The following is an 18,019-nucleotide window of genomic DNA, read 5'->3' on the forward strand; positions in this document are numbered from 1 at the left end:
AGCCTCAAAACCAATCAAATGAGAAACAAAAAGTAACTGTCGAAACTTGGCTTCCAATCACGAGCTAGGCACAACACTCGGGACCTTCCAAAGACCCAAGAAAGTTGCTACAGGTTACCGATTTGAACCGTGAAGAAACATTACTCAGCTGTCAATAGTGGTTTTCCACTTTTCTTGCATTTGGATAGCATGGTGGGGCCCAACCATTTAAATTAAGTGCAGTTTGGTTAACTCGCTTGCAAATCAATCATCTGAGCGAACAACCGACAAGCCCTTCCTCTCGGCGGGAACTATGTATGTCAATTCCAATACTACTGTTATTCGAAAGGATGGCCCATAAAAGAAGAGAAACGTCTGCAATCGCCCAACAAGTTAGAGTTAAGAATTTGGCAAGCAAAGCAAGGTGTACAGTAAAACGAATGACATATTTGTAAGGACTTTACATAAATAGTTGGCACTAATAACTTACTGCTGTGAAACGTGCACCTCCACACATCGTGCCTTGGTTCGATTCTCCAGCGAAAACCTGACTGCAAGTCTACAGGGAGATGTCAAATAAACATCATGGGAAAGATTCACGGTCTGATTTTCAACTGCATTTCACCCACCCTAAAGTGACAGCTGCACTTCCTGTTCATGGTCACGGAACATTTATATATTTTATCGCCTTTACAGAGATGGCAGCGTTTTCTCTACGTCGTCACCACACATAGGGCTTGGCTTCTACTGGTAGTGTTCCTCATACCAACACGGCGGATGAACATTTGTGGGTATCCAAGTCACTACCACAATGTGTTTTCATCTCGGTTGTCCTCATTTAAAACCCTTGAGTTATCTGCAGGCTGTCCTCACAGAAACGACTTCTGCGCACCCCTTGCGCGTCGTCCGTGTCGCTTACAAAGATAGCCGCTGGACTGAAATGACCCCTTCGCCAGTGCTACATTTATAACGAATGGGAAATGTTATACTTCCGTCACAATTTTCTTGGCCTTGGGTAAAATGATACATCAAATGCTGCCCTCTTCACGCCAGGGCACGCAATTGGAGTAAAATAACTTCATCTACACCAGGAAGCGTGGCAGATTCACCAGTGCAGGTTATAGTAGTGAAAATTAAATCAAGCGGCCATATTTATAGGGGAAGCGAGTGGTTCGCCAACCCCAGAGCACTCCTAGATGCCTGTCAGTGAGAGAAAGAAGTCGCTTCCGGTTTATCCGGAAGTAGAATAGTCAGAACAGAACGCAGCCGGCCTCTTGGTTGATAGAACGCGGACGCCATGTCATTGAGGGGCATTGGTCGGATTACCATTTCAGGGAAAGTTCGGGGCCATTTTGTGAGAGTTGCATGAGGCCATACAGCCCTGATCTACAACCCGTCAGTCCCGTGAATAGAGAAGGGAAGCTGTATTTAAGGGGGTGAGGTTTGTCCCTCATCACGCAGCTCAGACATCCCCACCACTGCTTGGGGCGGAACCCACAGGACATGTCTGCGCCGCATCCTGTTCCGGTAAGAAACAATACTATGGCGTAGAGTGGCTAATACCCTGTAGACAGGGTTGACCTCTGACACTTCCCAGGTTGTTGACCTTTGCCGCCTTTCATGGACCAGGACCTCTCCTGCTGCATAGAGGAACGTGACCTCTCAACGTGCATGCGTGAACGTGCTTGGGGCTGACTTTTCTCCCTCGCAATGGAGCGTATCCATGGGAGTTTCAGTAGCTACATTTTTCTGCACATGAGAGTTCTCTGTTCCAAATTGGAACCTGCCCCTTGGGTGCCATGGGAAGATTTTCTGGGGGTACGGATTTGATAAGGAAGCTTACTTGGGGTTGGAGTTGACAGGTAGGCAGCTGTCATTCATTATTTCAATTTGATATCTGGGGACGACTTCTAGCTTGTTGTTGCATTTATGTCATCTCGCCACCCAGTACACGTTAATACCACTTTAGGTTTTTGTTATAATGTACTTGGGTGTTACTGCAGTTTTTCACTTTAAATATTGTGTTTTACTCAACCAAGTGCTAGAAAACTTTATATTCCGTATACATTATGCAAAACAGCAGTAACAAAAACCCTCGTTAAGTTGCATGTCTTTTAATTTATACCACCACCATCACGCTATATCTGCCCACCTCTAATGCCTGTTACTCCAGGAGAGTTTAAGTGCTAGCCTGTGGGGTGTAGAGGAGTAGTGTATCTGATAATCCGTGACCGTAGATCTTTCCCAGCACATTGACTTGATCCCTTTGTGGGAGTGGGGGCATAATCTGATTTCGGACCAAGGAGATCATGCCTCTTCTGTGAAGGGTGCGCTTTAACCTTGGTGATGCCGTGGCAGTTGGAAAGAGGTGTTGATATTTTACCCTGGGGCAGTGTGCATTGTTGGTGTGATGAGGTGTTTGAGTTTCACACCTTGCTTTTGCCACAATACAGCTAAGCTGTGAGGAAGAAGGTGCGGCACAACGACCTGAGCTGCCCACTGCGGAGCGGGTTTCAGGGTTCGAGTCTCGGCATCGGCTCAACATCCTGCGATACTGGGTACATCTTGTCCCTGTGCCTACATTTCTGCGCTTTTCAAATCCTTGATTTTTATTGTTCTGGAACTGCTTATTGTGGTTGTCCGTTTTGGAACTCAATCTTCTAATGATGACGCGTTGAACCCTTTATATTGCATGGATAAAGGTGGACATTTTATGCTGTCCTTGTCTGTATCGTAGTGGGTCATCAGGGATGAATTCTTCACTTCCACTATGCTTAACAGCAAATCAATTGTAATAATTTGTCATTTTATCATTGTGTGGCTTCTCTGACACAGTGATTGTAAACATGGTGATTTCAGCCTGCAATACCTTAAGATTCATATACACAAAAATATGATTAATTGAATAGCGAATATTACTGGTAGCAATTCAGGCTAGTTATTATAGGTCTGGCTGACTTTTCGTGAGGAGGCGTAGGAAGGTTGTATTAGGTTACCCTTGTGACCTTAAGTAGTGTAAAGGTTTCGTTTGATAATTAGGGTTAATAAAGTTTTAGTTGTGGTTCATGGCCTGCATGAGACAATCTATCAGTTGCCTCATCAGAAGCCACATTTCTTGAACATTATGGGAGGGCTAATTCTTGATCAGCAGTTATTGATTTTATATATCGAGAACCATGCAGAATATCTGATATTTTCTTGTGTGTGGCAAAGGGCAACATTTAAGCATCTGACCAATGTACAAAGATTAACATAGTAGAAATGACACAGACAGGGTAATACATCCTGACAGCCTTTATTGATGTGTGGGTGTGTATTATCTACTGGTGGTCGCCAGTAGATAGTTCTAGTTAGGACCGTGTTTCCATAGGAAATCTGAAAATTCTATTTTGAATAACTTTGACGCCGGTTGACGGATCCTCGCGAAATTTTCAAAACTAATGGGGCGCTCCGCTCAGCTCCTATCCTGAAAGTCTCGGGGTGATTCGTTAAGCGGGGGCTGAGAAAAAAGGGGCGGTCCCAAAACGCGTTTTCCCCATGCATTTTCCCATAGGACCTTTAGTCGAAGGTACAGCCCAAACGGCTGAACAGAATTACTTGAAATTTGGCAAAGAGGTAGTCCTCAGGTCAGGGATGTTCCTTTTGCATATATGGTGTCAATCTGTTCAGTAGTTCCTGAGAAAATTGCAGTTAAAAGTACATAAATATCTATAGCCACGCACCGTGTGCGCACGGTGCCGTGCGCGAGCGTAATTCTGATTGGTGGTTACATGTCAGTCAACATACGAATCGGTCAAAATCAGGAAGTGTCTTCCGCCATTTTGTGTGTGACAGTGAAAAAGAAAGGTGGAGAACGTGAAAAGGGGGCAGGGTACAGAGTTCCTGACCCCCTAGCTTTTGTCAGGGGGTCCCTGAAAGACCCCGAAGGGTGAAAAAAAACATTTTATTTTTTTTAAAAAAATCTCGAGGTGCGCGCACCGCCGCGAGGTGCGCGCACAGCGGAAAATAATCATAAAAAAAATATAATTAAAAATTAAATTTAAGTGTTTAGATGTTAGGTGGCTCTAAAAAGAGCCGTTGTGTTAATTGAGGAACAGAGGAACAAAAAAATGAAAAAATTATGGGGTGCCGCATGTGTGCTGCTGTATCTTGCTCTCTATTAGGGGAATGCTGGTGTCACCATAAGAGAGAAGAGCATTGCACGCATTGCACCGTATATGCACCCTCTTGAACAGAGGGTGCATATCCAGAGGAACAGAAGCAGGTGAAGCTGCCGCCGCAGATGAAGTGTTCGGCTGAGATGCCGATGATGTGCTCGGCTGAGCTGCTGCGGATGTGCTCGGCTGAGCTGCTGGAGGGTTGTCTCTAGCAGCTCGAGCAAAAGCCACAGGATGTACTCCTTTTAACGTGCCTGATCATAGTGAAAATACTAAAAGAGTATTTCTTTTTAGGATCTCCTCTTGATAAGACAACACCACAAATAGTGCAGGTGACTTTTGGATCATTCACTTTCTTCTGCCCCTCTGGAAATGTAAAAAATTGCCATATAAAAGAGTCTTTCTGTTTCCTCTGTCTCTGTAGCACAAGGGTCTCCTGCTCACTCCCAGAAGATGACTGCTGCTCTGCCATTCTCAAGTACTGGAGTACTGGAAAAGCTGCTCAGCTCCTTCTCCCAGGGAATCAGAAGAAATAATGAGGGGAGTGGGTGTGGTGTTGGAAGTTTCTGGAACTGAAACTACTATAAACCAATGAAAAGTGTTGTTTCTTAATCACATGACTTGCCGTGCGCGCACGGAGCACGCGCACGGTGCACGCACGGAGCACGTACGCATGCGCGCACGGTCAAAAACCCTTAAAAATTAATTTTAAAGTGTTTATAAGTTTATAGAAGATATTAACTATGCTGTTCAACTTTATCCAAATAAAAAAAAAAAGCTGAGCCATTCCATATTACAGGATACAGTCAATCTATAACTATATACATAGGTAGCTTATTGTAAAATAAATATTTAAATAATATAATAATACATTCATAAATTAGCATTTAAAAAACCTTGCAAATTCACTTAAAAAACCATAGGTTTCACACACGTTATAGTTAGGAATTAGCATAAAAAAACCTTGCAAATTCACTGAAAAACCATAGGTTTCACACACGTTATAGTTAGGAATTAGCATTTAAAAAACCTTGCAAATTCACTGAAAAAACCATAGGTTTCACACATGTTATAGTTAGCTGGACATTTCACTCGTAAAAAACAATTGAAATTTCCCCCGTTATAGTTAGTTCAGCGAACTATAACTCGCGCGCCCGCAATCCACTGCTGATGACGTCGCATATTACATCACTCATGACATGGTCAGTGACATCACTCATGACATCACTCATGACATCTCAAATGACATCACTGATGACATCATCCATGTGTAAGAGTGGCAGACCTCCTCTTATCCGGATATAAACTTTGATACACACATTGAAAAATACAAACTAAGGTTTTGAATACTATAGAGATACCAATACCAGTTAGAACAACCTATTCAGTAATTCCAAAATCTACATGCGCATCCACTCATTCATCAACACTTCTATATAATCACTCATACATGTTCTCAGTCATCATATGTACTCATACACCTATACATCCTGTTACACACCTACACTCATACATAGTTACTCACACACACACTCACACATGCAAATAAACAGCCATTTACTTGCATGTACAGTTATATACACACACCACTACACTTACTTCTACAGAAACGTACACGTACTTACTCTCTTAAACAATCACTTATAGAAACACATACTTATTTATACAGGAACTCTTCTAATCTCTCACTCTCATATATCCTCACTTATATACATCAATACTCACATATACTAGTTTAAAACATATGGACTTACTCATAAAGACACTATTGAGACAGTCATTCACTCTCTTACTCACCCATACACACACTCATCCACCCATACTGTCCTGCTCACATACTGTCTTCAAAACACATACAAATAGTGAGTCACTCATTCATGCATCTATACGCTAAGTAACATTCCCCCACTGAACCATACAGACACTCATACTGATACTCTAAACACGAACTAATAACCCATATACACACTCATGTAGCTACTCACCAACCCATGCAGCCACTTATACACAAAGTGAGACACTGATACAGATATTTAAATATTTAAACATTATTCACTAATACTTGTATTCACTAAGATACTGTTAATAAGTCAGTTATACAATTAATTTTACCAAAAAAAACATGCATTTAGACACTTATTTACCCATTTATTCTTCCATTAACCTTTAGATATACATATATAAAAAATATTCATTTTTCAGAAAGACACATATTCACTGGATGATGTCATCAGTGATGTCATGAGTGATGTCACTGATCATGTCATGAGTGATGTAATATGTGACGTCATCAGCAGTGGATTGCGGGCACGCGAGTTATAGTTAGCTGAACTAACTATAACTGGGGAATTTCAATATTTTTTTACGTATGAAATGTCCAGCTAACTATAACACGTGTGAAACCTATGTTTTTTTCAGTGAATATATATATATATATATATATATATATATATGTGTATATTTAATATACAGTGGCAGTCACCACTGTTTAGTTCTAGTTGGAACCTGGTTTCCATAGGAAAATGATTATTTGGTTTTTAAAACTTTGGTGGTGTTTGACGAATCTTCATGAAGCTTTCCACAGAAATGGTTTAGCCAAATAGCTCCTTCCTGCAAAGTTTCAGGGTTATTGGGCCAGCAGGGACCAAGTAAAAAAGGAGGTGGCCCACAACACATTTTCTCAAGTAAAAAAGGAGGTGGCCCACAACACTTTTTCTCCATTGTATTTTCAGTAGGAAAATTGCCTGCCTCACATCAGTAAAGATGTTTGACAGACATTTTAGGACTTGGGGACTTGGTACCAGTGTCTAGAAAAAAAAAATGAAATAAAAAAAATACGGGGGTGAAGGGTATGAATACCCTGACCTCTTAGGCTTTATTTTAAATATTTTTGTGAACATATTTATTATGCATTGCCGTGTGTATATTAATAAGGATTACTTTGGAATATGGTTATATATATATATATATATATTTTTGAGGTGACTTTTTAGCAAAGCCAATAGGTCTGCTTTTCATGGATTGATGTGCTGATCTCTTGCGAAAGTCAATAGGCCCACTTTTTATATTTTGGAGTCATGATTCTTTGACAAAGCCAGTAGGTCTACTTTACTGAAAATTACATCTAGTTATACTGTTACTTAACAAAATGTCAGATTCACTGAAAAAACAAAGTTTAAAGTCATGTTCTAGTGGGGTCAAAGTGTCAATTAAAATGGAATGTTTTTAACTCTTAAAAACAACTGTAATTTTATACCAGCTACAAAATCATCCCTATCCTATATCTTCGGGATGGTTCCGCCAGGTTAATACGGTCTTGGGCCAGTTTTTATGGGGTGGTGGCGCGGCCAGGGTGGCTCTCCGTACTTGCTTTCAGTCCACACATTGTGGGGGGCTTGCGACATCTGACATTCTTTCGTACTATACGGCCTCACACTTATTGGTCCTTAATGAATGGTGGTATGGGGATAGTTGGATCCGGCATATGTGGTGGAGCGGCGACTGATGGGCGATCACTCGCTGCACACGCTCCTATATTTTGCGCCCTTGCGGCGGTCTTTGCCGAGTGTAACACAGTTGCTGTTTCAGATATGGAGGCAGGTGTTGCGGAGGATGGGTTGGTTGAACCGCCTGACTCTGGAGACGCTGCTTTGGCAAAATGGATGCCTGCCGCAGTTGGTGGCCTTGTCTGGATTCCGAGATTGGGACGCGATTGGGATCTCTACCCTGGGGGATGTTATGCAGGGCCTGTTTCGAAATCGTTCCAGGACTTGCAGAAAGACTTTCAAATGCTGCGTACACAATTTTTTAAATATTTGCAATTTCGTCATGCTCTCTCCCCTAGCTTGGTGGGCTTGGAGGAGCTGGCCGACTTCAGTCCGGGGGAGGCAAAAGTTTTCATGGGGGATCTGCAAGACCATAAGATAGCTAAAATTTACCAGTCCCTGGTCACGCATTGCTCCCCATCCCTACTGCGTCTTCGTGGGGCATGGGAGGACGATGTGGGCTCACTCGACGAGGAGGACTGGACGGAGGGCCTCGCCTCCCCTCGCAGGGCGGCTCTAGCTATGAACCATCGGCTCATCCAGTTTAAATACCTTCATAGGGTATATTTTACTAGAGTCAGGCTGTACAGGGCGGGCTTGGTGGCTTCCCCGGAATGTCTTCGCTGCATGCATGAGGAGGGTACCCTGCTGCATACCGTATGGGATTGTTCTGCGGTGGCGAGGTTTTGGCGAGGCGTAATGACATGCCTAGCAGAGGTTCTGGGTTGGGATCTCCCTTGTTCCCATAAGTTAGTGCTCCTACATGTTATGGATGATATAGGAGGCAACGTTTACAAACGTCACCTTTTGCTCCTGGGTTTCACCCTTGCCAAACGCGACATTGCTAGAGCCTGGAGGGCGACAGTTGCACCCTCCGTCTCGGTGTGGAAGGCAGGACTGGATTTTTGTATGGGCCTAGAGGCCCCCGTTTTTATAGCAAGGGGGTGCCTGCGTAAACATTACAAAATCTGGAAGCTCTGGGCAGATTATCGGGGATTGAAATTGGAGCCAGTTCCAGCGCAGGGATCGCACCGGCTATAGTTTTCTCTTTCCCCCTTACTTGGGGGCTCCGTACCATACATATACTGGGTGATATAGTGTCTTCTCAGAAATTTATCATAGCGAGTGTAGGACTACTGCTTCAACTATACATGTTGCTCTTGCTTGGTTGACAGTGCGATGGGGTGGGGGGGTATTGTATGTTTATTGTTTATTTTTGTTTTGTTTCATTTGCAAGTCCTTTCCTTATTCCTTTTCTTTTATAATGTGAGAAAAGAGTCAAAGTCGTGATACTGTATATTGAGGCTATGGAAGCCTCTGGGTTACAGAGCTCCGCTCTATGTACATTTGACAAATAAAATATGTTAAAAAAAACAACAACTGTAATTCACCAGTTATAGTTAACTGAAGAAACTATAATTCGTTCCCTCTCCATATACTCATTACCTCACATGTTATGAGATGTTCTATGACATCACTGATAACTTCAATGCAATATCTGAAACAACTTGATTGATGACAACGCTGTGCATGGCAAGTACAATTTATAGTTACTTCATAACTGTAGCTAGTGAATTTTAGTGGTTTTTAGAGATTAAAATGTCAAATTTTTACTGAATTTTTTACTTAACTATAATGTCATTTTAACCTTTATCTTTTTCAGAAAAAAATATATAGGCCCTGTTCACCCTTATGACGTGTGTGTATATATACTCTGCTATAAGGCAAATGCAAAAAATAGTACACTGTCAGAGCAAACTTGATGAAATTATCTGACACCGATGTGCATGGCCACCCTGGCAGTCAAGGGGTTAAGAGTGGAATGCAATAATTGTTAGTGATGAGAGAGCATGAGCAGGCTGGTTCAGAGACTAGGCAGCAGCAGTGTTGGCCATATTACTGTGGGGTGGACAAGTGGGTTTATCAAATGAAATGTGGACGTAATTAATTTTGGAAAGTTCTTAAGTTGGAGTATTGCCTTTTTTGTTGCTGTAGATGATGGGTTCTGTATGAAAGTTTGAGTGAAAGGGAGGCACTTGCACGTTTTTGTTTCATTTGTGGCAAATACATGGAATTTATGCTTCAAAATACATTGTTCAGATAAGAATCAGTGTGTGTGTGTGTACAATTGTGAAGAAAACTCAGCATAATAAGTGCCTTTCTGCATCCGTTTGGAATGGGTAAGACTCATTTGCAGTTTGTTGGGACTTGTACATACAAAGTGATGCATGAAAGAAGTTATGTATAGCATAGTCATGACGGAATAAATGTAACACTGCTTGTATTCCCTCACTTTCACATTGACATTTATATTTGTATGGGGCATTGGATTTTGAGGAGAAAGTCTGTACACAATCCCATGGATGTTAATGACACCATAGAAGGTGAAGCAGTAGCACAGACAAGTAGTGCAAATTGGTCAGAAGGATAGGGACAACACAGTTACTGTACAATATAGAACATACTACGGAACCTACATTTTCATTTTATAGAGCATGGTTTTCTGATGTCCAAGGTCTGTAGTCCGAGAGAGGTGTGGTGAGAAGACTGTTCCCGGGCAGGGCTACGAGGGCAGACATGAACATAGGAAGTATTAGCCCAGTTTACTGAGGAGGGTATTTCTTTGGAAGACTCTCAGTAGTTGAAAGAACTTGGACCCGCATGTGAAGCAGGTGGTTTAATAACAATCAGTGATTGAGGTTGCCCAGGTACAAAGCTTGTAAAGGATCATATCTGGGGCAGATTTTAAGAGATATGCCGTTGAAATGGCATTTACTTCCTTGAAGGCTACTTTGAGGAATGTCAAAAAATAGCCTGTGTTTGATTGACTGCCAGCCTGCATGGGAACCATAAGCAGACGCAAATGGATATTTTGGAAGGTTTGAGTGTGCATGGTTACCCTTTATGTTTAGGGGTTGGTGAAATACAGCATGGGCTGACTAGAGTGCTGTTTCAAGGGTCCGGTTTACTCATGGCCAGGATTTTAAACAGGACTTTGGCAGCATCGGGAATGTGGATGAATTGTTAAGATAATCAGAAACTGCTACCTAACTGCAGTAGTTGTCGATGTCATAAGACACCATCCTTAAGCTAGAGTTTCTTAGAGAAAGGTGAGGGCTGGTGATGTTTCAGATGGTCCAGAAGGTAGAGGTGGTGGGAGTAGTGGAGTGCAAATGGTTTGGGAGTGAGTGCTTTCATTCTTAAGTATGTTTAGCATGAGAGAACGGAGAGACGTTGAATGATTGACTCTGAGGCCATGAAAGCTGGTTCTGGTGGCCAAGTGGACTATGCATTCATTCCATCGATCTGTTTGACCTCATGGTAGCATGTTCGAATCCTGGAGGGTGCACTCGATTTTTCATCCTTCCAAAGTTCAAAAGATTAGTACCATTGAACAACTGACTAACAAAAACATCTGTTAATTAAAACCAAGAGTTCTCAAAAGGTGAATGCACCCTTAACAAATGTATATGTCATGTCCTGATATATATTTGTTTGGGGGGGTGGTTTGGATATAGGATGGATAAGATCTGCATGCTTTTAACATACAATTGATTGTAGAAACCAAATGAGATGAGGTTATTGAGGTAAATGCTGTAGGGGTAGGAACAAAAGAGATACATGAAAGAGGTGCCTTGCGGGGCACTGGTGGTATCCGTGTTGTTTGAGAATGCAATGTGAGTCAATAGACCGAATAAAAAAAAATATTTGTGAGATGGGAGGATAACCAGTTTTATGCCACTGACAACTAGAGAAATAACAATAGCTAGCTTGTTGTGGTGGTCATTGTTTTCTGATTACACTGAGATAAAGACAGATAAAGTTAGAAGACACATGTTCATAGCAGGTAGGCAGAAGGAAATTGTACTTTTCTATGAGATGTAGTTGTTGGAACCTTTAGTGACAGAGGTTGAATAGTAGAGGGTGACCCTGTTAGATACTCCACACTCTCAGAGAAAGGCTTTTGTGAGATGGGATGTTTGGATGGAGAAGACAGATTAACCATTGTTTCTTGAGCAGCAGTATTTAAATAATTTCTAGACTACGCATAGGAGAGGGTAAATGTAAAGTACTAATTCATTGAAATATCCTGACTGATATGTGGTATATATTTCGCTCCCTGTTGCCCCAAGATAGAACCCACAGATTACACACCCCAAGAGGCGAAAACCACTCACTCCGGATATTTTCCCCTCTCAACTTCAGTAATCATGTAGTCACACTCACACGGCACTAACTTCCCAAATTCATGCCCACACTCCTGCGCACCCCAAGCCACTCACATTTACTGTGACTTCAGCTCCTTTTCACAAACAATGATATTTCCTCCAGATCTTGCCCTGGTTTCTCCCCATGACGACTAGTACTCTGCTTACTATGACCCTGTATCCACAGTCTATACCCCAGTCTTACAGGACATTACCCCTGTCTCCCACTACCTCTCCACACCTTTTCACTCCCTGCCCACACCACCTTTCCACAACTTGACCGCTTACTACCCCCTCACACCTTTGTCTTGATCCATCACTACCCTTCCAGTCTCTTACTCCTCCCATCCCTCTTTACCCCTCAACTCCTTTCATACATCATTATCCTAACTACTTCCCTATAGCCTTACACCTTTCTCACAATCCCATCTCTTACGCTGTTCTGCTTGGGTTTTCGGATCAGATAGAACCCGCTCATCAGAGCCTCACTAACCCAGCCAGAACGTTACCCCCTCCCTAGAACCTATTTACAATCCTACAACCACATATATCTATCACCTAAGGACAGGGGAGTCCTACTATGCATACCAAGATCTCATAAGTGGCGGCCTCGCGGTCCCATACGAACCCAGACCTCTCTGCCCATACGACAGTATCACAAGTGGCGGCCTCGCGGTCCCATACGAACCCAGACCTCTCTGCCCATACGACAGTATCAGCACAATCGGCGGCCTCGCGATCCCCTACGAATCCAGACCTCTCTGCCCATACGACAGTATCACAAGTGGCGGCCTCGCGGTCCCATACGAACCCAGACCTCTCTGCCCATACGACAGTATCACAAGTGGCGGCCTCGCGGTCCCATACGAACCCAGACCTCTCTGCCCATACGACAGTATCAGCACAATCGGCGGCCTCGCGATCCCCTACGAATCCAGACCTCTCTGCCCATACGACAGTATCACAAGTGGCGGCCTCGCGGTCCCATACGAACCCAGACCTCTCTGCCCATACGACAGTATCAGCACAATCGGCGGCCTCGCGGTCCCATACGAACCCAGACCTCTCTGCCCATACGACAGTATCAGCACAATCGGCGGCCTCGCGATCCCCTACGAATCCAGACCTCTCTGCCCATACGACAGTATCACAAGTGGCGGCCTCGCGGTCCCATACGAACCCAGACCTCTCTGCCCATACGACAGTATCAGCACAATCGGCGGCCTCGCGATCCCTTACGAATCCAGACCTCTCTGCCCATACGACAGTATCACAAGTGGCGGCCTCGCGGTCCCATACGAACCCAGACCTCTCTACCCAGACGGCAGTCTCAGCACAATTGGCGGCCTCGCGATCCCCTACGAATCCAGACCTCTCTACCTAGACGGCAGTCTCATACGACAGTTCATCCTATGATCACCATAACATACAAAAAGGGAATCAGTCTCACTATTCATCAGATCACACAAGGATTACCAGTTCGGGCATAGCCTGTTCTCAGGTTTGAGGGGCTCCTCTTTCCCTTATTCAGTTACCACTTACCTGATCAGGGTTAACATCTGTTCATGTAGCCGCAGCTGACTAGAAGAATAGGCTACCCTCTTATACAAGAACACACAGCACATGTTGGTTCACTACAAACTGGATACTTTATTACTCATTGCACATACAATCACATAACATTACGATATAACACATAACCTGCAAAGAAAAGTGAAAGATTAAGTTGTACACTCTAATAAGAAAGGGTCGACATCACCTTTGTAGTATGTAGCCTGCACTCAGTGGTCATCTAGGCTCCCTTCTCGTCTATGCCTCGGCTCGCCTGGAATCACCCTTCTCCGAGTCACTGGGACCTCTTCCTTATCGGCTACTCTCTCCTCTCTGGTTATTCTGTTAGGAAAGCATCTGTCTCTCAGTTCTTCTCCGCCTTCAAGATGGCGTCTGTCTTCCCTGGAATAAGTAGTAGCTTTACTGCTAACGGCTAGATGCCGCCTACGGACTGAACTTGTAACTGCCTCAGACTTTCACTAATATAGAGGTGCATTTCCTCATGGAAAATTCCGGCCCGTAACCTGCCGCCCACCAAATTCTTGTACCTCCCCGTACCAAGGACACGTTCCCAGCCGGCCGGCCTGATGTAGTGTCTTCGGCATGAAGAAAAATACAATCCTTCGATAAGGGCCGGCCTGAACCGGTTCTCTCCAAGCGAATAACACCTCATAACTAAAACATCACATTTGACCTAGAAGCATCCCAAGCTGCCGGAGCAGAAAGAAAGATGGAGTCTCTCCCGTTTGAGGCCTACCAGGCCTGCATTCAGCACGGCTCCATGAAATACCCTCACTACAGGACAGGTTATCCCTAATACTAACGAATCTATCCCCTAGGCTATATGTGCAAGCCCTGATCTATGGGGAACAGCACAGAATCACGTCGAAGTGCCTAGTAAATAGGCTCCATCCACTACTCTAACCCTTAGGCTTGAATGGTAAGAGACTGAAGTCACATTCAATCACCTGTTAATACAAGAAGACCGGGAAAATCGAGCAGAACATTTCACCCTTGACTTCAGTCTATTATACATTCATTAAACAGAACTAACATCTGTGGAAGAATAATATGAAACAAAACTAACTGATCTATGTCTAGTACCAGGTGTGCAGAATTGAAGTAATGAAGGAATACACTGAATAAAGCAACAGATAGAAATCAAAATGCCGATAGCAATCAGAATACCTCCTAATATTTGACGTAACATATGCAAATCAGGTAACCAATTAAAGAGCCAGTCAAACCAGCCCTGGTCTATGTGTTTTCTAACTTCTTCTGTCAAGTCATGTAATTTGTCAATGTGAACCTGAATGGATTTTGTATGATCCGACAGGTTAAAACAACAAAGACCCTCAAAATCAGAACAATCGTGTCCATGTTTAAGCAAAAGATAATCAATAGCCGCTCGATTTTGTAAGATAGCCCTTCGTTCACCCTGGGCGTCTAATAGCATGTCAGACAGGATTGTAGAAGTATTATTGATGGATTTTACCATCCAGCAGGCCATTTTCCCAATAGATTTGGCATTATAAACTGCCAAAGCAGGAACACCAACAATTGAAATAGCCAGGCTAAGGTATTCAGACTTGGAATATAAATGCAAGGATGAGTCACAATCCTCCTGTAACCTCACTGTATCTCGGATCACACGAGAGTTGGCATTCGGATGTGAGGAAAACATGAGTAGGCTCAGTCTAGTAATGGCACAAGGGCCTCCAGAAATATTTGCGGGGATATATGGCCAGGAAGTATTACCACATGAGAAAAGCCATCCGGCAGGTAGTAACATCGTGCGATAGCGACTGGGGGTAACTACCATACTCTTACAAGTCATGTTGTTCTGAACAGAAGTACATGTTTTCGGTGTCCTTTGAAAGCACAAAGTTCGTTCATGAGCGGTGAATGAGGTGGCACCTTTCAATTTTAAACGCATACATTCAGAAATCGCACTAGGATCACAAGTAAGGAAAAAACATAAATCGCCTTGTGTGATATTATAGGTAAGTATTTGGGACTGGACAGGCGGTATCGGGTCTGACAGTACAGTACACAAGGGGCAATACTCATGGGCAGCGAAATCGCCCAGAAGAACATTGGGACGAGCATTTGTTATATTAAAAATATGAGTCAGGGTCTCCAATGAAGCAGGGACAGCAACCAAACAGGTTGCCAATATATCAGTTACCGATCTCATCGGTGTGAAGCAGAAATGAGGGGTCTTTGTCACTTGCTTGGCCAATGTAACCCAAAAGTTTGGCGACGAATCCCACGCAGCGAAGGAACGCGACACTCGGGTTTTCAACTCATCCCGGGTTGATGGGATCCCTCCTCTCTCGTCGCACCAGCCCGAAAACAGTCCGACGCCGACACATCCTGCAGCAACAGTCCAAAGAATGATCTGAAAGAGAATCAAATACAGGCATTATTCATTCTCGTAAGTAACATTTGTCAGCCGGGACTGCTTCCCAGCTATCTTTCCCTGGTCTCATAACTAAAATGGTGTTGTCTTAACCGGTTGCAATGACCTCTGCTTGTTCAGGGGGATTCTTAGGCGACTGCACCCAAACTCTGGCCCCAGGATTATCTGTAGAGCCAAAACCTTTCTGGCCTCGTACAGTTAGCAACGTTGGGGCAGTGCCTTTTGTGATCTCACCACTGAAGACAGGCATTATTAGCAATTGAGCCACTCGGTCAGTTTTATGTATCAGTAAGTCAACCTCACTGCTATTCAGCAGGAGCACCTTAATCTCTCCCTGATAATCACTATCAATGATTCCTCCAAGCACCTGAATGCCTTTTACAGCCAGCCCCGATCTAGGGGCAATTAATCCGAAATTTCCAGGTGGTATCTGAACACCAACACCTGTCTCAATGATGACTCGATCTTTACTTTTTATAATGGTGTCATCCATGGCATGCAAGTCTAAACCTGCCGATCCTGGGGTCGCTCTGCATGGAGCCAAAGCTCCGGGAGTAATCTCCCAGTACATCACAGTCTCTCTGATCTCGTTAGGTTTAGCATCAACATTCAGAGGAAACAAACGCATAAGTGGGGATTCAGCATTTAGAAAAGGACGGTTATTCAAAATCAATAGCGCTTGAGGCAAAAAATCTCGCCAATTCTTATACTTGTCATCTGTTAATTTGCCAAGTTGGTCTTTTAGCAGGCCATTCAACCTCTCCACAAGACCCGAGGCCTGTGGATAATATGGTATATGAAATACCCATTCAATATTGTTTTCCACACAGAATTCCTGTACCAATCTTCCACGAAAATGGGATGCATTATCAGATTGAATTTGGAATGGCACACCATAATACATCATAATCAATTCCAATGTTTTAATAGTATTCAATTGGGTAGCTTGCTTACAGGGAAGGGCCACCAACAGGCCACTGTATGTATCAACAATGGTGCAAACATATTGACAATTCCTACTCATAGGAAGTGGACCAATGTAATCAATCTGCCAAATTTGAGCGGGCAATTTCCCGCGATGTAAATGACCTTTAACAATTTGGGGCACTTTGCGCTGCCTGATATGCTGACAAATGGGACAATGTAGAATGACATTTTTAATTAAATCTAGGGGAATATAAATTCCTCGATCAGCAGCCCACCTGCTAGTGGCTTTCTCTCCAAAGTGTCCTGCTTTCTGGTGGGCCCATTTCGCCAATCCCGCAATATCAGAATCTTGCCTCAGCAATTTTAGATTTCTCATCTGCAATATTATGAAAGAATTTGTCAAGAGAGTCTATCGGGGTATGAGCATCCACATGGAAGATTGTAACAGTACTCTGTGGGAGCATTTCCCAAATCTCCTGCCATAATTCTTTTCCCCACAATTCCTTGGAATGGATTTTCCAACTATGGGAATGCCAAGTCGGTAACCAAACTGCCAGTCCATTGGCAGTAGACCAAGAATCGGTAAAAATATGACATGTGCCAGGTAACTCTTGTTTCAGAACTTGATAAACAGCATAGAGTTCAGCAAATTGACTGCTCTTACCCTCACCAGTTGTACTCAGCAATTTTTGTGTGATCGGATTATAGGACACTGCCTTCCAATGCCGTTTCGTCCCTATGAACCTTGCTGAACCATCCGTAAACCAGACATGGTTTCTGTCCTCTGCAGACAAATCATCAAAAGGTTTACCCCACTTAACAGGAGACTCCTGTACTAAGGGTACGGAACAGGAGACTCCTGTACTAAGGGTACGGAACATTCACTCTCAGTTTCAGTTGATGGCGCCCGTGCCACCTGCTCATGCAAAGATGCAACTCCTTTTTGTCCCACACATGCCCTGTCTTGTATATACCATTTCCATTTAATCACACTCGCCTCTTGAGCGTGTCCAATTCGGTGAGTTTTCGGCGAACTCATAACCCACTGCATGATAGGAATTTCAGGTCGCAAAACTATATCATGTCCCAAAGTCAATTGCTCGGTATCCACCAGAGCCCAATAACATGCAAGTAGCTGTTTCTCAAAAGGCGTATAACGCTCACCAGCATCAGGTAACTTTTTGGTCCAGAAACCTAACGGTACTCTACTCTTACCTTCTTTCTGCCACA

The 18,019-nt window shown here is 43.5% G+C and overlaps 1 protein-coding gene across 12 annotated transcripts in view; it reads left to right on the forward strand.

Moving 5' to 3' along the window:
- The first annotated feature begins 31 nt into the window (after nucleotides 1–31).
- Nucleotides 32–18,019, forward strand: part of LOC146855858 (uncharacterized) — a 922,371-nt gene continuing 904,383 nt past the window's right edge. For 4 of the 12 annotated variants that reach the window (XM_085653801.1, XM_085653802.1, XM_085653806.1 and 1 more), the window contains exon 1: nucleotides 1,232–1,506. In XM_085653801.1, the coding sequence (XP_085509927.1) occupies nucleotides 1,483–1,506 (24 nt within the window). In that variant the 5' untranslated portion in view covers nucleotides 1,232–1,482. Of the gene's footprint in view, nucleotides 1,842–18,019 lie in introns of all 12 variants that reach the window. The other 8 variants (XM_085653807.1, XM_085653809.1, XM_085653808.1 and 5 more) reach the window with 6 other exon arrangements.

Source organism: Triturus cristatus, chromosome 4_1 (assembly GCF_964204655.1).
Source record: "Triturus cristatus chromosome 4_1, aTriCri1.1, whole genome shotgun sequence".
NCBI lineage: Eukaryota > Metazoa > Chordata > Amphibia > Caudata > Salamandridae > Triturus > Triturus cristatus.